Genomic DNA, 24,776 nt, shown 5'->3' on the forward strand with positions numbered 1-24,776 from the left:
TGAATGTGGAGTTGGGAGGAGATGCAAGGAGCCACCGTTCTCCAGGATTTCCACCTTACAGTGTGACAGATGGAAATAACTTCAAGAGCGTGGATAACAGGAAAATTTAGTAAAATAATTAGGAAGTGCTGAGTTCTGAGTATTAACTATTTTTAACGGAATTTGTTTAATTGTAAATGTATATAACAACCTTTAATTTTTAATAATGGCAGTGTTTTAACAATAGGCTCATAAGCTTCATACAAATTTAACAGTCAGCTTTGAGAGCCAGTATAAGACTGCTGTAGCACAACACTGACAAGAGAATATAAACAAAATAGAGGAACTAATGAGGAAGAGTGATTGGAGAGCTACTTTCGATTGAGTGGTGGGGAAGGGCCTCTTTGAGCTGGGACCTCAATAATAAAAAAAATCAGCCAGCAATGCAAGGTTCTGGGAGAACAGAGCACACCACACAGAGAGGGCTACAAGCACTCCGAGAAGGAAGCATGCTTCCTTCTGAGAAACGGAAGGCCAGTGCGGCTGGACCAGCGAGCAGGATTGGTCAAACCAGAGACGGAGCAATTACCTAATTACGTAGAGTCTTGTAGGACACGGTAAAGAGTCTAGACTTCCCATTCAGACTCCAACAGGGAGCCATCATTTGGGTTATGGGTACACCGGTGATTACGCAATCCCAGTCTGCTTTTCATCTGTGGCCTCATTGGAGGATTTCAAGCAGACGTATGGCTTCAGACACCACCTACTGGCGGAGGCTGCCATATCTGTATATTTAGGCCAGACCCTCCTCTTCTACTCTGGTACCGCATTTCTAACGCTCTTTGGAGGTCTCCCCAACACTTCGTGAGGTATCTGGTCTGTAACAGGATAATCCACAAGTTAAAAATCATTAATTTTGCCTCTTTCACCTCAAACTCAACACATCCTAAGTTGAAATGACTGTTCTATTACCCCGACCAAATCTGCTCCTCTTCCTCTTTCTCATCAGTGAAAGGCATCGTCGTCCGCCCAGTTGCCAGATCGCAGAAACGGGGAGTCAACTTCAGACTGCGGCCTCTTCCCTAGCTACCACATTCAACTGCCCTGAATACCACACAAACTCACCCGCCTCCCTCCTCGCCAGACTCACGGCCACTGCCTCACTGCAGGCTTTCGTCACCTCCCTGGATTTACTGCGACAGCGTCCTAACTGACCTCCACGCTTCCGGTATCAGATTCCTTCTGCAACGAATTCTCTTTCTACAGCCTCTGCTTACACATCGATAAAAGAGGTTACCCACATAATCATGCCAGAAACCTAGTAGTCTTCTCAGACTTTCAAAAATACAAATCCTATCATCCTTAAATGGTGTCCCATAGAATGAAGATTTTATCCTGAAGGGCGTTTAAAAACATATAAAATTCCTTTAGGAAATATCCTCTGCCTACTTCCTTAGTTTCGTTTCTCACGTCCCCTTTATTCTACCCTTACCTATCTTGGTTCCCCCAAACATGCCAAGGAGTGGTCTTCTTACACTGATGCCTAGGACAGTCTTCCTCTCCCTCACCTCCCGTTCATACCTCAAAATCTCAGCTCAGGTGTCACATTCTCTTAGAAGCCTCCTCCAAGTCCCCAGACAGGTCAGGTGCTCCTTCCCAGCCCTCCCACAATATACTGTGCACGCTTCAATCATTGGGCTTCTCTCACTTAACTGCGATTACTCCTTTATTCTCAGGACATCCTTTGAAGTCCTTAAAGGCAAGGGCTGGATCTTTAACTTCCATATCTTGCACATTGAGAATACTGACTAGGACACTGTTAAGTACCTACAGCTGCAACGTCTGCTGCAATCAGCAGTATCTTAACTATCTCTAAGACTAGATTAGAGTATTGCACAATAAGAGTGTGGCCCAGGAAAGAAACAAGGGCAGTCTGAAACAGTAAGAAAAAGTTCAGGTTAACATGAAAGTTAAGACTGCCGTCACAAGAGGAGTGAGGGCGGCTGTCCAGCTTCAGAAGCAGTAACGGCTTACATGCAATTAACTGCTTTAGTTTTTCACGTGAAAAAGGTGACCAAAGTCTTATCATTGGTGAATGGGGAAATAAAAAACCAACTCTTTCCTTCAATACACATGTGGAAAATTGCTGTAATTCACAAACCAGTTTAGGGCTGAAAAAAACTACCCATGGGAAGTCAGAGCTACACGGCAACCCTCTTTCCCTACATTTCGAGGTTGAACTATTTCACCACTGCGCTGTGCGGTGAGGTCAACGAAGAGAGAGGTCCAAGTGATAAATCTTGGGAAAGTGGACAATTTAGCAGCAATCATAAGTCCAGAGCTCTTGACAGCAAGGGAACAGAAGTTTCCCCATGTTCCACTGGTCTCCCAATTTGAAGGTAGCCATAGGTATATACATTCTTTTCTGAAACTGAGTTTTTTATCTTGCTCTTTCGTGTTTTCCCTGTTATGACCTTCCTACATAAATTAACATTATATTTAAGCCAGAACATTGGTAACATGACTTTAAACTGCATTCTTTTATTTCCTCCTAAGGTAGATAAAAATTAATTTGGTTAAAAAAAAAAAAAAAAAAGTCAGTTGCTCCAGGGTTGTGAAATACTTCCACCTGGTAATTCCTTCATGACAATTCTGAGTGACCAACATTCCGTCGGCCAAAAAGACCAGTTCAAATCAGAAGAGGGGGTTGTGGGGTGAAAGGGCCAACTGGAGAGAGGCCGGGGGGCATTAGCTCTCTTCCAAAATGACTTGTGGAAAAAGTACAATGATGGGCAGAAGACAGATACACAATACAAATTTCCAGGAACTCCAAATCTTCTTAGATGAGAAATGTAAAGTCTTAGAAACTCAATGCCCACAGACAAGCCAAATACTTTTTCTCCCGGGAATATCACAGCTGCGAAAGAGCGGGGTGGGTTGGGAGCCACGGGCTACCTCAGGCTGAGTCAGACCCGCAGATTCCTCGGGTTCGACCGAAAGGTAGCCCGACACGCCTCGCAAGAGATAGAGAGACTCCAATTCTCCCCGCCTCGTTCCCGTGTCAGGGGCGTTCTGAAGGCCCAACGCCTGGTGGAGGGGAAGAGAAGGAACGAGCGGGAAGGAACCAGTGGAACCATCACCAGGAGAAACTTCTAAAAGCACACGGACATGCCCACACGCAGCGATACAACGTTGCCCTAGAAACCAAATCAACCACCTAATCTCTCCTGGGGGCGGGGGGGGGGGGCGGGGAAGCTCGGACCCACTCTTCTGGGCCCTGGGTCGCAGCCCGGAGGAACCCGGGACCAGGAGAAGGAGGTCCTCTCCCGCGGCCCCGCCCCAGCCTCGCTCCCCCGGGCGCATACCGAGTAGAGGAGCACGACAGCGCCGGGACTGGTGGAGCCGCCGGAGAAGCAAGAGCTGGACGACCTGGAAGAATCCATGCTGCGGCCGCTGTCCCGGGCGTGGCCTGGGATTCTTAGCTAAACGGTGGTTGGGGTGTCGCTGGGGGCGGTTCTTCCGCACGGGGCGGCCCGACCTCGCCTAGGGCGGTAGCACCCTCTACGGCCCCTCCGGAGGACCCCGGGCGCCGCCATCTTAACCAGGACGGAAGCCGCGCGGGGACCTGCAGCGCGCGCGTGCGCAGCACATCGGAACCCGGAAGCGGGCGCCGCGCGGACGGAGTCCAGCGCGCTCCGCGCTGTCCCGCCACGCCCGGCCGGGCCCCACGATGGCGCAGGAGCCCGGGTTAGCCGCCTCCGCACCTCCCGGTTCTCAGGCCCTTCTGGACGTTGTGCTCCAGAACCTCTACGACTTTGGTGAGTACGGGCCTTCGGAGCCCACGTGGAGAGCGGACTTGAGCAGCCCGGAACTGGGCCGGCCTCCGCTTTCAGGCTAAAGGTTCTTGAACGTCGAGCACCTCTCGGCTCGTCCGACCCGGTTCTGACAGTGGGTCCCCCACTCGCTTCCGTCGGAGATCACCCTCCCCCCCTCTCCCGTGACCGGAGTCTGTTGAGCGTTTTTTATGAATTAAACCTCCCAGCTCGTCCCTCGGTGGGGACCGGCTTGCGTGTCGGAAGCACCAAGGCTTTCAGACTTACCGGGGAGGTGTTCGCAGGACCTCGGGCTCTCGAAATAGCACCCCTTGTTCCCGAATCGCTTTCCGCCGGGAAGCCCCCTTTCCCCACGCACCCCCCAGACCCGCCTGACCCTCGGGCATTGGTGCCACCTTGTCACGTGGGGATCTCATCCTTCAGTGTGTCCCCTGCCAAGGACTTCGGAGGGCGGTTTCACAGGAAGCTTTTCATGACCTGTCATCCCTAAGTTGGCTGACTTATGCTCTCCTTCCTTTAACTTGACTGGGGAAGAGGAAGATAAAAGAGCTTACCGTTAAAGATTGGCAACTCCTGGCACTTCAGGAGGGAGACCGTTCCATGCACTCTGAAGAACTTGCCCCAGGGAAGGTGACATCCTTTGTTAATGCACCAAAGGTAATCGTTAGGCATTAGTGCCTTTAAAGGCCAAACGTATTTCTTAAATTTGTAGCGTGATGTTGCTATTTTATTTTGGAGCCATTGCTCAAAATTCTAAGCTCATTACACAGTAAAAATAATAGCTAAAAAAAAAAAAAATAGCTAAAATCGTATTGAGAATTTACCATACACTCCATGCTTTACAGGTATATACTCGTTTAATTTTCACAACGATCCTATGAAATAGATGTTGTCATTAATACCATTATTACAAGACAAATCCCATTATTGTAGAAACAAGCACTAAAGGTTAAAAAACTTGAAGTTCACCCAGTTAGTAATTTGCAGAGCTTGGGTTCCAAGCCCTACACTCTCTGGCTCCAACCCCTGCACTTGTTATCGACTTGAACTGTGGACAGAGCATCTCTGTGCCCTTGGGAATGTCGGAAGACAGAGAAGACTTAGCCTCTGACCTTGAGAAGTCCTGGAGGAAAGGACTATTCTGCAAAATCCTAAATATAGTTCGTGTTAACACAGCCTGGAAATTATGCTTGGAGCTCTGAAGGCATGGGCTGTATCTACTCATTTGTATATGCCTAATGCCAAAGGTTAGTCGACTCAATACGTATTTACTGAATCAAAGACTGAGAAAATAGAAGCAAACATAAATAGCTGATGTTTGGAGAGCTCTGTGATATTCATACTGTCGATGAATCGTTAGGCCTAGAGTTCTCATCAGAACCTTCAGGTGACTGGTCGGAGTTTGAACAGCTGAAACAGAGGGGAGGTATGGAGATTTAGTTGAAAATAAAGGCATTCAAATTAAGCCAGTTGTCTTAGGTTCATCTTAATTCATAACCGCGAAAGGAAATAGGAAGACCACGGTCCCCACCTGTAACCCTAGAAAGTGTTAAAAAGAAACACCGGCTGCAGTGGCAGATGTACTAACATTTTCACTACGAAGTGTGAGCCAACGGGGATTACCAGTTTCTGGGGTATTGTGATGACGACACTTAAAGTCAGGACCAAGGTGAGGACTAAAGTAATTGTGCTAGTAAGAGTCAAAGACGTAAATATAGTTACTTGGGGAAAGATGACTGTGCACTTTGGATTCTATAAATTGTGCAAATACGACCCTCTTGGAAGAAAAATAGTTTTTGTCTTTGTGTGTACTTCTGCGTGTTTGTAGCTGTGACACACGTACACGTGCATTCGCATGATTTGGTACTGGTGATAGCTAAAACAGAAAATATTGATTTTTCGTTTTGTGTTTGAACAAACAGGAGAGACGGAAGATGAAGCAGAGCAGAAAAGGATCAGAAAGAAAAGAGAGAAGAAAAGAGAGATGGGGACCCCAGCGGCCTTGGTAGCAGAGCCGGCTCTCCAACCTGGATCTCTTGTCAGAGGCCAGAGGAAGAGTGCTTCCGGCTTCTTCCAGGAACTCCAGGAGGAGCTTCAGGGTGTTCCCGCCGTGACCCCTGGTGGTTTCCCTTCAGGACCTGTAGTCTCTAGTGCTGCGGTAGCCCCCTCTCCCCCGAGGAGTGACAGGGAACCAGTAGAAGTGGTGGAATTTCACAGCAGAAGTAGAAAAAGAAAACAGAAGCCCGATCAAGACGAGAACACAAAGGTAATGAACTGGCTTATGTGGTGAAAACCCCGACGTTGTCCTGCCACTGTTCTAGGCCCTGGGAACAAAAGGCAAAAACTGCTTTTTGTTCAAAAGGCATTGAACAAAAGGCAAAAACTGCTTTCTCTCAAGGACCTTACATTCTGATGGAAAGCAGTGTGACTTTGCTGAACAGCAATCTCAGGCTGACTCAGAATTCAGTCTATGAGAGAGGCATGGGTGCTTATCCAAACTTTTTTCACAAGTTTTTGTCCAATTCACTGCAAAAATCCAGACATTACATTTCTGTTGCTTTCCCCATGTCCTGTACACTTTTGTCTGTCATAAAAAGAAAGAGGATTGTCTTAGTTTCCTGGGGCTGATGTACAGAAATGTATTCTTTCACATTTCTGGAGGCCAGAAGTCCGAATCATGTTGTTAGCTGGGCCACGCTCCCTCTGCAGGGGGAGGGTCCTTCCTTGCTGCTTCCAGCTTCTGGCGGCTGCAGAGCTCTGGGCTCTTCCTCTGTCTTCACAGGGACTTCTTCCTAGTGTCTGAGTCTCAAATCTCCTGCCTTTCTCTTAGAAGGACACCCGTCATGGGATTTAGGGCCACCCTAAATGTAGGATGGATCTTATCGTGAGATCCTTAACTTAATTACACTCCAAAGATGCTTTTTCCAAATCAGGTCACATTCGCAGAATCCCGGGGATTAGTGCATGGACATTTCTTTTTGGAGACCACGATTCAGTCCACTACAAAGACAGTTAGGCTTGCGTATTCTTGATGAACATGTGAACACGTGCTAGTGACTGGTGTTTACCACATCTTTTCTAGAATTTAGGTAGTACTTTATGTCAAGCTCACCAGCATCTCTTCCTCAAAGATTATTAATGCATTCTGTAACCATATCTACCTTTATTTTAGGATTCTAGGTCAGCTTTCCAATTCTTATAGTATCCAAATACTGGGGCAACGGGAACTGTTACAGGCAGACCAAGAAATGGACTCCTTTGGCCCTTGCAGCCAGAGCCCCCAAGCCGGCCAGCCAGGGAGCTTCCAAAAAGACTGGTATTACCACAGTGTACCGCAGTGAGCCAGACGTACATTAGTATTTTCTCTGTGTGCCACGATGTGAAGAAGGTTGGAAAGCACTCTTGTGCAATACAATTACGTGTTTGGAGAATTTAACTGACATAAAGCATCTAGGCACCCTCCCTTATTTCCTCAAAGGTCTCGGTCTTCAGTTTCTTCTTACACTCACTCGTGTTCATCTTTCTGGAATAGAGAGTTTTCTTTCTAATAGAAAGGACAAAAAAGTTGGCATTGAATGAGTCTGCATCTCCCTGTCTCCTAATAATGGAACATGTGTAGCAGGCTGTTATTCTTCTTTCTGCTCCAAAGAATCCCTTTTCCTTGTAGTTGGCTTTTCTCAGGAACCTCAGCTCGTTTTACATTTTGGACTTCCTCAACTTGATGAAATTTTTAGCTTCCTTGGTGGTTCTCCCCTTTTCTTTCTTTCTTTCTTTCTTTTTTTTTTTTAACTGGAGTATAATTGCTTTACAATGTTGTGTTAGTTTCTGCTGCACAGCCAAGTGAAACAGCCATACCCATACACACATCCCCTGCCTCTTGGACCTCCTCCCCCCCCGCCATCCCATCCCACTAGGCCATCACAGAGCACTGGTCTGAGCTCCCAGTGCATTACAGCAGGTTCCCACTAGCTAGCTATTTTACACATGGTAGTGTATTTATGTCAAACCTAATCTCCCAGTTCTTCCCACCCTCTCCTTCCCCCCATATGTCCACACGTCCATTCTCTACATCTCCCTTTCTATTCCTGCCCTGCAAATAGGTTCATCTGTACCATTTTTCTAGATTCCACATGTATGCATTAATATACGATATTTGTTTTTCTCTTTCTGACTTACTTCACTCTGTATGACAGACACTAGGTCATCCACATCTCTACAAATGACCCAATTTCATTTCTTTTTATGGCTGAGTAATATTCCATTGTATACATGTGCCACATCTTCTTTATCCATTCATCTGTCGATGGACATTTAGGTTGTTTCCATGTCCTGGCTATTGTAAATAGTGCTGCAGTGAACATGGGGGTACATGTGTCTTTTTGAATTACGGTTTTCTCAGTAGTGGGATTTCTAGGTCATATGCTAGTTCTATGTTTAGTTTCTTAAGGAACCTCCATACTGTTCTCCACAGTGGCTGTATCAATTTACATTCCCAACAGTGCAAGAGGGTTCTCTTTTCTCCACACCCTCTCCAGCATTTGTTGCTTGTAGATTTTTTGATGATGGTCATTCTGACCGGTGTGAGGTGATACCTCATTGTAGTTTTGATTTGCATTTCTCTAATAATTAGGGATGTTGAGCATCTTTTCATGTGCCTCTTGACCATCTGTATGTCTTCTTTGCTGAAGTGTCTATTTAGGTCTTCCGCCCATTTTTTCATTGGGTTCTTTGTTTTTTTGATATTGAGCTGCATGAGCTGTTTGTATATTTTGGAGATTAATCCTTTGTCTGTTGCTTCATTTGCAAACATTTTCTCCCATTCCGTGGGTTGTCTTTTCATCTTGTTTATGGTTTCCTTTGCTGTGCAAAGGCTTTTAAGTTTAATTAGGTCCCATTTGCTTATTTTTGTTTTTATTTTCAGTACTCTAGGAGGTGGGTCATAAAAGATCTTGCTGTGATTTATGTCAAAGAGTGTATTTCCTATGTTTTCCTCTAAGAGTTTTATAGTGTCCAGTCTTACATTTAGGTCTTTAATCCATTTTGAGTTTACTTTTGTGTATGGTGTTAGGGAGTGTTCTAATTTCATTCTTTTACGTGTAGCTGTCCAGTTTTCCCAGCACCATTTATTGAAGAGGCTGTCTTGTCTCCATTGTATATTCCTTTGTCATAGATTAGGTGACCATAGGTGTGTGGGTTTATCTCTGGGCCTTCTGTCCTGTACCATTGATCTATACTTCTGTTTTTGTGCCAGTACCATACTGTCTTGATTACTGTAGCTTTGTAGTATAGTCTGAAGTTGGGGAGCTTGATTCCTCCAGCTCTGTTTTTCTTTCTCAAGATAGTTTTGGGTCTTTTGTGTTGCCACACAAATTGTATAACTTTTTGTTCTAATTCTGTGAAAAACGCCATTGGTAATTTGATAGGGATTGCATTGAACCTGTAGACTGCTTTGGGTAGTATAGTCATTTTCACAGTCTCAATTCTTCCAATCCAGGGGCATGGTATATCTCTCCATCTATTTGTGTCATCTTTTATTTCTTTCATCATTGTTTTATAGTTTTCTGAGTACAGGTCTTTTGCCTCCTTAGGTAAGTTTATTCCTAGGTATTTCATTCTTTTTGTTGTGATGATAAATGGGATTGTTTCCTTAATTTCTCTTTCTCATATTTCATTGTTACTGTATAGGAATGCAAGAGATTTCTGTACATTAATTTTGTATCCTGCAACCTTACGAGATTCATTGATTAGTTCTAGTAGTTTTTTGGTGGCATCTTTAGGATTCTCTATGTATAGTATCATGTCATCTGCAGACAGTGACAGTTTTACTTCTTCTTTTTCAATTTGGATTCCTTTTATTTCTTTTTCTTCTCTGATTGCCATGGCTAGGACTTCCAATACCATCTTGAATAATAGTGGCGAGAGTGGACATCCTTGTCTTGTTCCTGATCTTAGAGGAAATGCTTTCAGTTTTTCACCATTGAGAATGATGTTTGCTGTGGGTTTGTCATATATGGCCTTTATTATGTTGAGGTAGGTTCCCTCTGTGCCCATTTTCTGGAGAGTTTTTATCATAAATGGGTGTTGAATTTTTTCAAAAGCTTTTTTGCATCTATGGAGATGATCATATGGTTTCTATTCTTCAGTTTGTTAATATGGTGTATCACATTGATTGATTTGCGTATATTGAAGAATCCTTGTGTCCCTGGGATAAATCCCACTTGATCATGGTGTATGATCCTTTTAATGTGTTGTTGGATTCTGTTTGCTAGTACTTTGTTGAGGATTTTTGCATCTATGTTCATCAGTGATATTGGTCTGTAATTTTCTTTTTTGTGGTATCTTTGCCTGGTTTTGGTATCAGGGTGATGGTGGCCTTGTAGAACGAGTTTGGGAATGTTCCTCCCTCTGCAATTTTTTGGAAGAGATTGAGAAGGACAGGTGTTAACTCTTCTCTAAATGTTTGATAGAATTCACCTGTGAAACCATCTGGTCCTGACTTTTTGTTTGTTGGAAGATTTTTAATTCCAGTTTCAATTTCATTACCTGCTCATTGGTCTGTTTATATTTTCTAATTATTCCTGGTTCAGTCTTGGAAAGTTGTACCTTCCAAGAATTTGTCCATTTCTTCCAGGTTGTCCATTTTATTGGCATAGAGTTGCTTGTAGTAGTTTCTTATGATCCTTTGTATTTCTGCGGTGTCAGTTGTAATCTCTCCTTTTTCATTTCTAATTTTATTGATTTGAGTCCTCTCCCTTTTTTTTCTTGATGAGTCTGGCTAAAGGCTTATCAATTTTGTTTATCTTCTCAAAGAACCAACTTTTAGTTTTATTGATCTTTGCTATTGTTTTCTTCGTTTCTGTTTCATTTATTTCTGCTCTGATCTTTATGATTTCTTTCCTTCTACTAACTTTGGGTTTTCTTTGTTCTTCTTTTTCTAGTTGCTTTAGATGTAAGGTTAGATTGTTTATTTGAGATTTTTCTTGTTTCTTGAGGTGAGCTTGAATTGCTGTAAGCTTTCCTCTTAGAACTGCTTTTGCTGCCTCCCATAGGTTTTGGATCGTCGTGTGTTCGTTGTCATTTGTTTCTAGGTATTTTTTAATTTCTCCTTTGATTTCTTCTGTGATCTCTTGGTTATTTAGCAGCGCACTGTTTAGCTTCCATGTGTTTGTGTTTTTTACAGTTTTTTTTCCTGTAACTGATTTCTAATCTCATAGAGTTCGTCAGAAAAGATGGTTGATACGATTTCAATTTTCTTAAATTTTCCAAGGCTTGATTTGTGACCCAAGATGTGATCTATTCTGGAGAACATTCGGTGTGCACTTGAGAAGAAAGTGTATTCTTCGGCTTTTGGGTGGAATATCCTATAAGTGTCAAGTCTATCTGGTCTATTGTGTCACTTAAAGCTTGTGTTTCCTTATTTATTTTCTGTCTGGATGATCTGTCTATTGGTGTAAGTGGGGTGTTAAAGTCCCCCCACTATTACTTTGTTACTGTTGATTTCCCCTATTATGGCTGTTAGCATTTGCCTTATGTATTGAGGTGCTCCTATGTTCGGTGCATAAATATATATAATTGTTATGTTTTCTTCTTATATTGATCCCTTGATCATTATGTAGTGTCCTTCCTTATCTCTTGTAACAGTCTTTATTTTAAAGTCTATTTTATCTGATATGAGTATTGCTACTGCAGCTTTCTTGTGATTTCCATTTGCATGGAATATCTTTTTCCATCCCCTCACTTTCAGTCTGTATGTGTCCCTAGGTCTGAAGTGGGTCTCTTGTAGACAGCATATATGTGGGTCTTGTTTTTGTATCCATTCAGCCAGTCTGTGTCTTTTGGTTGGAGCATTTAATCCATTTACATTCAAGGTGATTATCGATATGTATGTTCCTATTACCATTTTCTTAACTGATTTGGGTTTGTTTTTGTGGGTCTTTTTCTTCTCTTGTGTTTCCTGCTTAGAGAAGTCCCTTTAGCATTTGTTGTAAAGCCGGTTTGGTGTTGAATTCTCATAGCTATTGCTCATTTGTAAAGCTTTTGAGTTCTCCGTGGAATCTGAATGAGATCCTTGCTGGGTAGAGTAATCTTGGTTGTAGGTTTTTCCCTTTCATCACCGTAAATATATCCTGCCACTCCCTTCTGGCCTGCAGAGTTTCTGCTGTGAAATCAGCTGATAACCTTATGGGGATTCCCTTGTATGTTATTTGTTGCTTTTCCTTGCTGCTTTAATATTTTTTCTTTGAATTTAATTTTTGTTCATTTGCTTAATATGTGTCTTGGTGTGTTTCTCCTAGGATTTATCCTGTATGCAACTCTCTGTGCTTCCTGGACTTGGGTGAATATTTCGTTTCCCATGTTAGGGAAGTTTTTGACTATAATCTCTTCAAATATTTTCTCAGACCCTTTCTCTTTCTCTTCTTCTTCTGGTACCCCTATAATTCGAATATTGGTGCGTTTAATGTTGTCCCAGAGGTCTCCGAGACTGTCCTCAATTCTTTTCATTCTTTTTTCTTTGTTCTGCTCCATGGCAGTTATTTCCACCATTTTATCTTCCAGCTCACTTAACTGTTCTTCTGCCTCAGTTATTCTGCTATTGATTCCTTCTAGAGTATTTTTAATTTCAGTTATTTTGTTGTTCATCACTGTTTGTTTGCTCTTTAGTTCTTCTGGGTTCTTGTTAAACGTTTCTTGTATTTTCTCCATTCTGTTTCTGAGATTTTGGATCACCTTTATGTCATTACTCTGTATTCTTTTTCAGGTAGGTTGCGTATTTCTTCTTCATTTATTTGGTCTTGTAGGTTTTTACTTGCGCCTTCATCTGTAACATAGTTTTTGTTGTCTCATTTTTATTGATGGGTGGGGCTGTGTTCCCGTCTTACTGGTTGTTTGGCCTGAGGCGTCCAGCACTGGAGTTTGCAGGTAGTCGGGTAGAGCCGGGTCTTGGAGCCGAGACGAGGACCTCCGTCTCTGGGAGGCTTCACTCCAATTAATATTCCCTGGGGTCTGAGGTTCTCTGTTAGTCCAGCGGTTTGGACTCGGCCCTCCCACCACAGGAACTCAGGCCTGACCCCCAGCCTGGGAACCAAGATCCTGCAAGCCGTGTGGCATGGCAAAAGAAAAGAAAAGAAAAAAAAAGGAGCAGTACAATAACAAAGAATAAGAAATAAAATAAAATTAGAAAGATAAAAAATACATTAGGAAAAATAAAAATAGAATTGAAACAGCTACAACAAGGTAAAACAGAACCGCAAGAGAAAAAAGAAAAAACAAAGAGGAAAAAAAGAAAGGCCGGGAAGGGCCTTGGCTGTGGGGGGGCAGAGCTTAGGCGGGGGAGGGGTGGGGGGAGGTGGACCTTAGGCGGGGGAGGGGTTTAGGGTGGGGCTTCGCACCTGCACCTGCGCACTGCTGGGGGAGAGGCAGCGTGGCCCGAGGGGGCCTCCGGAGTGTGCAGTTCCGGGGTTTGGAGGTTGGGCCCTCGGTGAGGGTGTGTGGGTGGGCTTAGGCCCAGTGTAGCTGGAGGGGGTCTTGGAGTGGGTGTAGAGGCGGGGCCCCGGGTGGGGGGCAGGGGCGGGGCTTGGGCTCTGCGCTGCTGAGGGAGCCTCGGAGGGTGGGGGATTAGGCCCCGGAGCGCAACAGGCTCCCTGGCGCCCGAGTGGGCAGGGAGAGCACTGGCTGTGCTCCCTTCCATGCCTCCGCTCCCCTGAGGGTCTCCCCTGTCGCCGCTGAACCCCTAACCGTGGGTGGGCTCCGTGGAGGGGAGGAGGGGAGAAGGTATGAGAACTCCTCCCCTCCCCCAGCCGCCCCTCAGGGGTGCTGGTCCCGGAGGTCCGACCTTTACTTCTGCTCCCCCTTTCCCCACCCCGCCCCCAGGACCCGCGCGGCTGGAGGGGGCCTCGGTGGGCAGAGAATCAGGCCCAGGATCTCAGCAGGCTCCCCGGGGCCCAAGTGGGCAGGGGAAACGCTGGCCACACGCCCTTCTGACCCTCTGCCCTCCCAACGGTCCCTCCCCTTTCCCTCTCTGGGCGTGGGATCCCTTCCCCTCCCCCAGCCGCCCCTCCCCGTCCTGCCTCCACTTCTCCTCCTTCACTTCCCCGCGTGCCCCACGTCCTACCCACTCGCTGGGGGTTCCTCCCGTCCCCTTAGGTGTCCGTGGTCCCCCACCGGGGCCTGGTAGGTGCCCTAGTTGTGCGGAGACGCAAACTCCGCGTCCTCCTAGTCCACCATCTTGACCCTTTTCTCCTTTTTAAAGTTTATCTTCTGAACATGTGAATGTGTGTGGCTAAGGAGACAGTATATGTGAACACAGTAAAAACACATACGCCCATAAAAAGACTTCAGAATGTTGACATTGCAACATATAAATAACTGCAAATTAATATAGAGCTAGTTTTTGTGGCATATCCTGGGTATAGGGCATGCCAGGCAAAGGATAGACCATTGGAGTAATTAAGACACATAGTGCTATGCTAAGAGTTTGTGCAACATGGGAGCATGTACATGTGGCCCCTGCTCTCTGAAGACTTACAAGTCACTGCAGGACAGTGCAGACAGACATGGGGTCCGCAAAAATACGTGATCAGATAATGATAGCCTCCATTGACAGTTGTGCAATCAGCTGGCCATCTTTGAAGTTTTCTTTTTATTTCTGTTTTCCTTTTATTTTTCCATTTATGTGGCTCCCCCCACTAGTCGAGTCTCCATGTGAGTTCCTGTTGCCCTCTGTTGTCTGAAGTATTCTTGAGAACACAAGAGGTACTGGCAAGTAAATGACCTTCTTTTCCCAGAATTTAGGCTTGTGCAATAAATAATGATTAAACTACATAGTGTATTGAAACAGATTTTCATGGGTGTGACATGATGATTTATAATAAGAAATATTAAATATTTGTCCCTGTTTCTAGCACAGAGCTCCTAAAACCCTTGGAATTTCTTAAGAGATGAGAGCAGTAAAGGTGTCTTTTGTTGTGTTAGTGAAGTGACTTGGAAAGCGTCCTTGAATGGGGACTGGTTGCCAGGAGAACCAACCTTGTGATTAGAGAACCTATGCCCTGACTTCTGGGGAGGGCAAAGGGGCTAGAGGTTAAATCAGTTGCCAGTGGCCAATGATTTACTCAATTATGCCTGTGTGATGAAACCTCTGAAACTCCAGAAGGACGGGGTTTGGTTTGGAGAGCTTCCAGGTTGGGAGAGTGGAGCCTGGAGAGGGTGTGGAAGTTCCTCGTCCCTTCCCATGAGCCTTGCCCTCTGCATCTCCTCCATCTGGCTGTCCCTGAGTTAACTCCTTTTAGAATAAGCTGGTGATCTAGGAAGTAAATGGGTTTCTTGAGTTCTATGATCCGCTCTAGCAAATTAGTTGAACCCAAGGAGGGGGTCATGAGAACTTCCAGTCTGTAGGCAGTCTGTCAGAAGTACTACAGGTAACAACCTGGGCTTGCATTTGGTCTCTGAAGTGGGGACAGTATTGTAGGACTGAGCCCCTTCACCTGCGGAACCTGTGCCGTCTCTGGTAGATAGTGTCAGAATAGCACTGAACTGTAGAACACCTGGCTGTGTGGGACCGTTGCTCCCATGTGTGGGAAACTCTCCCGCCTGCATCAGAGTTGGTGACCAGAACCCCTTTTAATGGACTTATCTGGGAACATGGTCAACATTTGTTTAATATTTTACCCATTCCAGATAGCTGACCCATAAATGAACTTCCTGATCATGTCCCATTTGTAAAGCTCTATAGATGTAGTCTGCCCAGAAATCTTATTCATTCATTTATTCCACAAATAATTGGGTGCCTACTTTGCCAGGCCCAGGAGATCCCACAGTAAACGAGGTACAGTCCTCTGCTCTCATGGAGTATATGGTTTACTGGTGGGTTAGGCAAACCCTGGATAAATTAATACCAATAATATACTTAAGGACTTCCCTGGTGGCACAGTGGTTGAGAATCCGTACGCCAATGCAGGGCACATGGGTTCGAGCCCTGGTCCGGGAAGATCCCACATGCTGCAGAGCAGCTAAGCCCGTGTGCCACAACTACTGAGCCCACGCACCTAGAGCCCATGCTCTGCAACAAGAGAAGCCACCGCAATGAGAAGCCCGCACACCGCAACGAAGAGTAGCCCCCGCTCACCGCAACTAGAGAGAGCCCGTCAGCAGCAACGAAGACCCAACGCAGCCAAAAATAAATAAATAAATTTATTTAAAAAAAAAAATTAAATACTTAAAAAGAGCTATAAACCCTCTGAAGGAAAGATACAGGGTCCTGAGAGTAACAGGGAGAACTTCCTTTAGAGCCAGTGGTCAGAGGTGTCCGAGGAGGTGACTTTAGGCTGATGCTCTGTTGCAGAGTGCTGGGAAAGGAGGGAACAGAGTAATGCAGGCGGAGGGAAGCTGCCTTGTAAATGCTCTGAGCTGTAGAGAGGCCTGCTGGGTTCCAGGAGCTGCTGGAAGACGAAGGGGAGGGGGACGGAGGGGGGAAGGTGTGGGCTGTTGGAGAGACAGGCTGAGGCCGGCCCGCACCAGGCCCCGGAGACATAGAGCCTTTGGAGTTAGTTTAAAGCACATGGAAAGCCACCAGAGAATTTAAGCAAGGGCACAAAGTGATCTGATTTATATTTTAAAAAGATGGCTCTGGCCCCTGCATGGTAAATGGATTATAGGTGAGCAGTAGCCAGAGGCATGAGGGGACCGAGTGAGGAGTTTACTGCAGGGGTCCAGGTTCAAAACAGGGTGGCCTGGACTTGTGATTTGAGGATTGAGTGGATGAACTCACTCTTTAATGAGTGCAAGGCTGCCTATAAGGAAGAAAATTCCTATGCTCTTAAGAAATGAAAGGGTCAAGTGTAGCTTAAAATGATTCAAGTATTGTCTGGCCTTCAGAGGTGTGTCTGATCAATGTGATTTTTCCACCTCTAACACTGGTCCATCTCATGAACCTTATGGCCTCCACAGAAAAGAGACAAGAAAGATACAGTAGAAGTAATAGAACAGTGTACTGTAGGTCAGAAGCGACGCCTGGATCCTGTGGCCTGGACTGAGGTACACATACAGTGCTTCTGAACGTGTAAGGAATTGCTGAGCAAAGATTTACCAGTATTTCCTGAGTGCTTACTGTGTACTAACCGTGATTATTTACATTCATTAACTAGTTCAGTATCTCATTAGGTCTTCACAGCGTGACCTGTCTTCATTTCCCAGAAGAGGTTGATGCCTAGAGAGGCTGAACTATTTGCCTGCATTTAAGCAGGTACCCCACCATCCCATATCTGCAGTTCCAAAACCCCAGAGCTTTGGAAACCACAAGTTAGGTTGTTTTTTTAAGTTTGACGCAAATTTATTTGGCAGTAAAACCCAACCTGAACTGAAGTGAGGCTTAAGAGTTATTTCTGTTGGTTCCATTGGGTGTGAATATTCATAGGCATTGCTGCAGAAACGTGAATATGCTTAATTACGGGTTGCTGTCTTGGACAGTATTCAGTATATTCACAGCATTACCATCTGAATTGTCTCAGAATTCCAGATAAAGGATTGTGGATGTGAAATAAGTGCTAGAGCTCAGGTTCAGACCCCAGGCTTTCGGGCTTAAAAGCTGTGTGCCCAACTACTACACAAGCGAGAGGGAATGTAGGTTAGTTAGGCTGTTTGTCTCTTGAGGAACACAAGTGTACCGCACCAGAAGCTTCACTAGACATAAAGACATTCTGTCAAGTTATTGCCCCAGGTTCTTTTTTTTTTTTAATGTTTATTTTATTTTTTATTATTTATTTATTTATTTTTGGCCACGCCCCATGGCACATGGGATCTTAGTTCCCCGACCAGGGATCCAGCCTGCGCCCTCTGCATTGGAAGCACGGAGTGTTAACCGCTGGACTGTCAGGGAAGTCCCTGCCCCAGGTTCTTACTGCCCTCATAATCTCTGCAGTATCCCAGGGCTGCCCTGAAGTCCATCACCCTTTAGCTGTACCATGTCCCCTACTCTTTAGTACATCCAGTGTCAGATAGGTATTAAGAAGAAAGTAATCTAGTTGAAATAATTTACGCTCAAGAAGATACGAAAAAATTTCTCAATATTCCCAGAACTGCTGGCATAATTAAAAAGAGAGTGTTTATTTACCCAACTCTTCTCTAATTGGACAAAGTTTGGACAGTGTAACTAATAGAAGAAAAATCTTACCAGTGCAGGAGAAAATACTTTTGGTCAGCAAGTCAGCCCATGAGAAAGTTCCCTGAGTCTGGTACTCAGTCTGAGTCTGCTTCTTATAGCTTGCTTTCTTCTTCACTACCTAACAGACAGGTTCTCACAATCTCCAAACGTTTCTCTCTCCCGTGTGTGGGACAGTGAGGCTTTATCAGTCAAGAGAGGGGAGACAGGGTTCCATAACCAGTAGTCCCTACGTCTCAGTGGTTTAAAGGCAGAAGTTAATCTTGTTCTCGTGTTACATGTTCATCAGGATTGTCAGGGCAGACGGCTGTGATTCACACCATCCTAATCTAGGGACCCAGGGTGATAGGGGCTCCACCATTTGGTGGAGAAGGGGAGGTGATGAAGCCTTTTTAAATTTTTTTATTATTTTTTTACTTTTTTGTTTTTTGGCTGTGTTGGGTCTTCGTTGCTGCGTGCGGGCTTTCTCTAGTTGCAGTGAGTAGGGGCTACTCTTTGTTGTGGTGCGCGGGCTTCTCATGGCGGTGGCTTCTCTTGTTGTGGAGCATGTGCTCTAGGTGCGCGGGCTTCAGTAGTTGTGGCTCGCGGGCTCAGTAGTTGTGGCTCGCGGGCTCTAGAGCGCAGGCTCAGTAGCTGTGGCGCCCGGGCTTCGTTGCTCCGCGGCATGTGGGGTCTTCCCGGACCAGGGCTCGAGCCCGTGTCCCCTGCACTGGCAGGCTGATTCTTAACCACTGCGCCACCAGGGAAGCCCCCGTGAAGGCTCTTAGAGGTTTCACGTGGAAGGGGCACGCTTCCCTCTGCTCACACTTTGGCCAAAACAAATGATGTAGCCGTGCCTAACTTCAGGTCGGCAGCAGAGCCCAGTTCTCCTGGGAGCCTAGAGGTGGAGGAGGACCCGGTATTGCCTGTGGGCAGTAGTGCCCCCTCCCACAGTGAGGGCAGGGGAAAGAAAACAGGGGAGACCACTGATTATTTCTAAACGCAGGTGATGCATTGTGAATGTATACTAAAGTGGTTTTAAAGCTAAAAGTAGAAATTAAAGTTAAGGTAGTGGTGGGGGTCATGCTAATAGACTCAGCATCATGATAATTAGGCAAGAATTTTTTTCCAAATGTTTGCTTTTATTATAAAGAAGGATCTGTTACCGAACCAGGTCCATTTGCCTGACGTGCAGCAAGCCAGACGCCGAGATGCCGAGGTTTACAGTTTATTCACGAGGCAGCCAAGTGAGGAGATGGGAGAACAAGTCTGAGATCACCTCCCAACAGCGAGGGGGCTGGGGTCTTTACGGGATGAGCACGGTGGTCTTAGGCGTGGGGAAGGGTGATGGGAGGAAGGGGAGGAGGTGAGGTAATCGGTGTTCTGCGCAGGCGTATCTGGGTTACAGGCATCTGTGTTCACAATGCGGTGGTGCTCAGCACGATCGGAGCTTCCTGGCCCCTGACCTCAGAAGGCCCTTCCTCGGACACCCGCGCAGGCCCAGCTTTAGGGCTGATGACCCGGCCAGCCTTAGCCAGCTCGCACGGGGCAGGAGCTGACTTCAAATTCCTGCAAAACACCTGGGCTACGAGAAGTTGGGTAGGTATGCAGTTAAAAAGAGGGGAAAGGAAAGAAAAAAATAACTAAAGCGAGCTTCATCAGTGAAGGCAGGTTACAAGCAGAAGGGTTTTAACAAGCCATTCCCCTGTCCGTTGTTCTCCGCACAGACTCTGCCCTGCTGAGCCGGAGGCCAGGACTGCTTTTCTAGATGCTGCATGGCTGGGATGGCCCGAGGTTGAGTAGAGACCGCTGTCCTTGGCCAGATTTGACAGTAGTTTCCTTGAAGTCTCAAACTTCTGGTCAATTCTATGGATTGGTAACCACAGCCAGGGGATATATTGATGTAAAGAGTCACATATTTTGATGGCATTTCCAGTATCATTATTTTCTGTGGGGAATTATAAACCCAGTCTCCATCATTTCTAGAAATCTGATGTTCCTGAAAGAAATTTTCGACTCAAGAGAGTTTAAGAGAGTTAGCCATTATTCCAGTGGCTGGATAGGAGGGAAGAAAAGAGGGAATTCTTTCTCTCTCTCTCCCTCCCTCCCTTCCTTCCCCTCGCAGCTTGTGGGATCTTAGTTCCGCGACCAGGGATTGAACCCTGGGCCATGGCAGTGAAAGCGCCAAGTCCTAACCACTGGACCGCCAGGGAATTCCCGAGAATTATTTAAATATGACCTTTTTACCCTCTAAAATTCTGCTCAGTTATCCTTTTCTAAACCCCTCACCATACAGAGTTTCCCACATTTGGTGTGTGAGATACAGACATTGGTCTCTCTCTTACTCTCTTTTCTTTTTTCTTAGTTTCTCGTCAGTCTTTTCTTAAACTTTGAAACCTTAAATTTATTTTCTCCATTTTTCTTCCATTAGCTGTTAATTAGGCTTCTGTGCAACAAGCATGTATTATTGTTTGTTATTTAGGCATCTGAGCCAGTTTCAAGGCTTTTAAAAACATGAGTGTGCTCTTGGTGTGATGGATACTATAAGGAACAGATGACCTTAATAAAGAATGTTTTCTTTTCCTTTTCAGACCAAAACTAGTATCCTCGAGAAAGATGTGGATATACAAGAGTTTAACTTAGAAAAGGTATGTGCTTTGAAATTATTAATTTTTTCAGCTTTGTAATACCAGAAATGAATATGTTTACATGTTGTCCAATGGTTGGGGAAATGGTGAAGCAGATCACACTACATTTACTTGATTGAACAGTGTGCAGTCCTTTAAAACATGTCGGTTTTGTGACTACAGTGTCAGCGATACAATGGTAAGTAGGAGAAGCAGGGATGTGTGTGTCCTGTGGCTGTAACTAGGTTTTAAAAATGTGCGAGAGAGACTTCCCTGGTGGTGCAGTGGTTAAGACTCCACCCTCCCAATGCAGGGGGCCCGGGTTCGAGCCCTGGTCGGGGAACTAGATCCCACGTGTATGCCGCAACTAAGAGTCCACGTGCTGCAGCGAAGGTCCCACGTGCCGCAACTAAGACCTGGCGCAGCCAAAATAATACATAAATAAATAAATAATTTTAAAAAAATTTAAAAAAATGTGTGAGAAAAAAGGAAGTAATTCAGCTGCCAAGAGTGGGTATTGGTGACTTTTTCTCTTCTACAATATGTTTTTAAAGAAAGAACATGGACCTGTGTTTGAAGCTGCTGTGATAAAGGGTTTCCACGTGTGAGTAGATGTGTTTGGGAAGGTACTTTTAGTTGTTGCCTTTATGGATAGTAGCTTGTTTTAGGGCACATCCTAAAGTACGGCAGAGCTCTGCGGGTCACCCTCGTTTTGTCACTCACTTGTGTGGAGATAAGTCTTTGCTTCGACTGCCCGCATTCAGTGTGGGAGAATGGCGTGGGGAGGTTATGGACCTTTGTGAGAGACTCCACAAAGCTGCTTAAACCACACCGTGACAGCACTCTTGCGAGCTGTAGCCCCTGCAGGTCCTCCATAAAAGTGCTGGGCGTGTAGCCCATCGCGTCTGGCAGGCAGCACTCCTAGGGCTGTGTTTCCTCTGTGGAGTTTCTGGAAGGCACTTGGGCCTGACTGTGCTTTGTGTCTGCAGGCTCGTTTGGAAGTGCACCGGTTTGGGATCACAGGTTATGGAAAAGGAAAGGAGAGAGTCCTGGAGCAGGGACGCGCCATTATGCTGGGCGCTAAGGTGAGGGCTGCTTCTGCCTCCCACCCCCAGACGGGGTACAGCAAAGGGGGGCGGCCCAGGCAAGGCAGGGCGGGGGCAAAGGCAAAGTCAAAAATGATGCTGAGTGTCCTTTCTCATTTCAGCCTCCCAAAAATAGTTATGTGAATTACAAGGTTTTGCAGGAGCAAATCAAAGAAAAAAAGTCAGCAAAGGAAAAAGAAAAGAGAACGGTAGGTGTGATAGCCTTTTCTTAAACTGGAACAGAAAGGTGGTTGCAATTTGCTGGACCCCGCTGCTTGGAAAGCAGTCTAGACAGCAACAAATCTAGAGTTAGGTGAATGTTCTTCCCCTCTGTTCAAGTCAGCTACATTTTGTGATACCAGCCACGTAATCTGACTTATTTACCTGAAAGGTTTGCTTTGAGATAGCAAACTCCTGTTCAGGTACTGTGAGCTACTTTGACCTTTTCCCTATATGCAGTCATTTTTTTTTTTTGCCTTTTACATTGTATAGAACACACGGGCTTCTGAAAAACCACAAGGGGAATAGATGTTACACTCCCTCCCTTTCGCCTAAAATGGAAGATTTGACATTTCTACTGTCCGTTTTCTCTGAATGGCCTTTCACAGTCTTGAAAGGGTTTTAGGATGAAACTTTGTATAATTAACATGCCTACTTGAAAAAAATATTAAAAGTAAATGGTATCTCTGGCTTTTGGTCACAAACCTCTTGCCTTTTTTTGAATCTCCGTTATCCATTACTGATACGTATGTTTTCTTTAATTGTGAAATCAGGCCCAGGACACAGATATTTTCAAGAAAAAAAATAGGAAAGGACAGGAAGACAGGTGAGTGATACCATCAGGTACTCGGGTGGAATGATTTGGATAAACCTATTGGTTAGTTCTGAACATAGTACCTTGAATTGATGTGGTGTTTCTAGCCTGTTACAGTGCTGCACTGTCTCTCCTGAACCTAAATCAAGCCCTTGAGGGGGGAGACAGGATTCAGTAAATTGTCCAAGATCAGACAACTCCCTCAGAATTGAACTAGGAACCTTCTCCAGTCTCCCATTTTCAAAGACCAGACATGCGCAGTGACTAGTGGAAAAGCTGAGATTGACGTTTCCAGCAAGACCTCTGTCCCCTCCTAAGAGAGCCTGTGCTGCCTGCACTTCCATGACCACATGAGGGAGAGCACCGTGGTTTGAGTAATGGAGCATTGATTTTGTGCCTTTCTGCTTGTTTCTTAGCTTTTGTTCAAGTACCTTTTTCTCTCTCCTCAAATTACTGTTTCAAAATCTACTTTTGTCTTGAGCTTTTTCTTGGAGCCCTAGTGAGCTTGCGCATGCTGGAAGGTGGTCATCTGTTCTGGTTGTGTGGTCTGTCAAGGGCCCACTGTGCGCTGGGCACATAGGTGTCTAGGTGTTGGGCTTACAGCCATGATCACACTGAGGGTCCCCGCCCTGGAGGAGCTTACATTTTAGGGAGGGAAACACACCAAAACATCTAAACAGATAAGTAAGGGCATGTCAGGTCCTGGCAGGTTTCGTGAGGAGGTTGAAACAGTGCATCGTGAGAGAACGTCACTGAGGGTGGGCTGGTGTGTCGTTCTAAGGAGGCCACATCTGAGTCGAGAACTGAGTGGGGAAGATCCAGACAGATCTGGTAGCAGAATATTCAACGTGGAAGAAACCAGTGCAAAGGCCCTGGGGCAGGAGGCAGTTGGCATGTTCAGGGATGCAGGAAGCTAGTGGTGCTGCAGTGGGGCGGGGGGCCTTGCATGGGAGGGGCCGGGAGGTTGCAGGGCCAGACCTCGGTGGCCTGGTTGGTGGTGCTGAAATCCTTTTGTATAAGCTTAATTATAGTACCTTCCTCTCACTTTAAATGTAGGAAATCCAAAAAGAAGAAATCGGCTCCCAGTATTTTGTCAAGTAGACGGATTGGACAGGTTGGAAAATTCAAAAATGGGACACTGATTCTGAGCCAAGTTGATATCAAAAAAATAAATTCTTCCAGAGTGGCTAAATGAAGTACTTTATAAAATAAAGAGAGAAGTGGGAAAGTGCCAACGTACTGAAACTGGACCCCTACAAGACTTCCAGATTATTCTTATTTATTTCATATTTCATAGACTGCTCTTTTATTTTAGGGAACAAAATCAAATTGAAATAATAAAATTTCTATCTGCTGAAGTGTCTGATTTTTTTTTCTTTTTGGTGATAACCGTGTTGGGCCAACTGTGATGTGAATCTGAAGTAAAACTGAAACCGTGTAACTCACTCAGATTGGGACTTGAACCCATGGTCTTTTAACTGAGATCACACACCTGGTCTTAGGACTTAATGAAGCTCAGGTTCTGGATGTCTCATCACAGAAAGAATTCAGCGAGAGACAAAGTGATAGGTTTATTTAGAGAGAAATACACTCCACAGACAGAGTGCGGGCCATCTCAGAAGGCGGAAGTGGCACCAGGGTTTGGGGTTGTCCGTTCTTATAGGGGTGGGTAATTTCACAGGCTAAGGAGTGGGAGGAGTATTCCAGATGTTTTGGGGAAGGGGCGGGGATTTCCAGGAATTGGGCCGCCGCCCTCTTTTTGACCCTTGTGGTCGCTCTTGGAACTGTCATGGCGCCTGTGGGTGTGTCATTTAGCTTGCTGATGTGTTACTGTGAGTGTATACTGAGGCTCAAGGTCTAGTGGAAGTCGACTCGTCCGCCATCTTGGACCCATTTGGTTCTAATCAGTTTATGTCGTGTCCTCCGGCTGTGTCATTCTTTCAGAGGTTGTGCCCTGCCCCCTTCCCTCCTGTTTCAAAACTATTGAGAAGGATGTTTTAATATTCTCCATCAAGGTTCACTCGAGTTTCACTTTCACTGGTGTTCTGTGCATTTGCTTGTAGATATTTCATAATTTTATGGATTTGTAGATGCTAATAATTAGCTTAAAATTGTTTTTTAATTTTCTAAAAATGATTTAATGTTACTATATCATGAAAGAACTAAGAATGTGATCATTTGTCAGTTTTGTGGGAAAAGCATTTTCGATTTTCAGCCAAAGTGTATAAAATCTACTTTGTAAGAACTTGTATAAATAAAATACAACTTTTGTGGTAAAAATGACCATGACTATTAAATAACACA

The 24,776-nt window shown here is 45.2% G+C and overlaps 2 protein-coding genes across 3 annotated transcripts in view; one reads left to right on the forward strand and one right to left on the reverse strand.

The window, feature by feature from the left end:
* Nucleotides 1-3,480, reverse strand: part of GNPAT (glyceronephosphate O-acyltransferase) — a 30,743-nt gene extending 27,263 nt beyond the window's left edge. Inside the window, exon 1 of the mRNA XM_082407764.1 lies at nucleotides 3,345-3,480. Within this exon, the coding sequence (XP_082263890.1) occupies nucleotides 3,345-3,422 (78 nt within the window). The 5' untranslated portion in view covers nucleotides 3,423-3,480. The remainder of the gene's footprint in view (nucleotides 1-3,344) is intronic.
* Nucleotides 3,481-3,663: 183 nt separating this feature from the next.
* On the forward strand, nucleotides 3,664-23,830 carry FSAF1 (40S small subunit processome assembly factor 1). Of its 2 annotated transcripts, XM_082407767.1 has the most exons (7): nucleotides 3,664-3,797; nucleotides 5,735-6,078; nucleotides 20,538-20,594; nucleotides 21,563-21,658; nucleotides 21,781-21,867; nucleotides 22,432-22,484; nucleotides 23,529-23,830. In XM_082407767.1, the coding sequence occupies exons 1-7, from the start codon at nucleotides 3,710-3,712 to the stop codon at nucleotides 23,665-23,667; spliced, it is 864 nt and encodes a 287-aa protein (XP_082263893.1). In that variant the 5' UTR covers nucleotides 3,664-3,709; the 3' UTR covers nucleotides 23,668-23,830. The 2 variants fall into 2 exon arrangements, with proteins under 2 accessions (XP_082263893.1, XP_082263894.1); XM_082407768.1 differs by lacking the exon at nucleotides 21,563-21,658.
* The last annotated feature ends 946 nt before the right edge of the window (nucleotides 23,831-24,776 follow it).

The sequence above is a fragment of the Balaenoptera borealis genome (genome assembly GCF_965194805.1).
Source record: "Balaenoptera borealis genome assembly, chromosome: 10".
NCBI classification, from domain to species: Eukaryota; Metazoa; Chordata; class Mammalia; order Artiodactyla; family Balaenopteridae; genus Balaenoptera; species Balaenoptera borealis.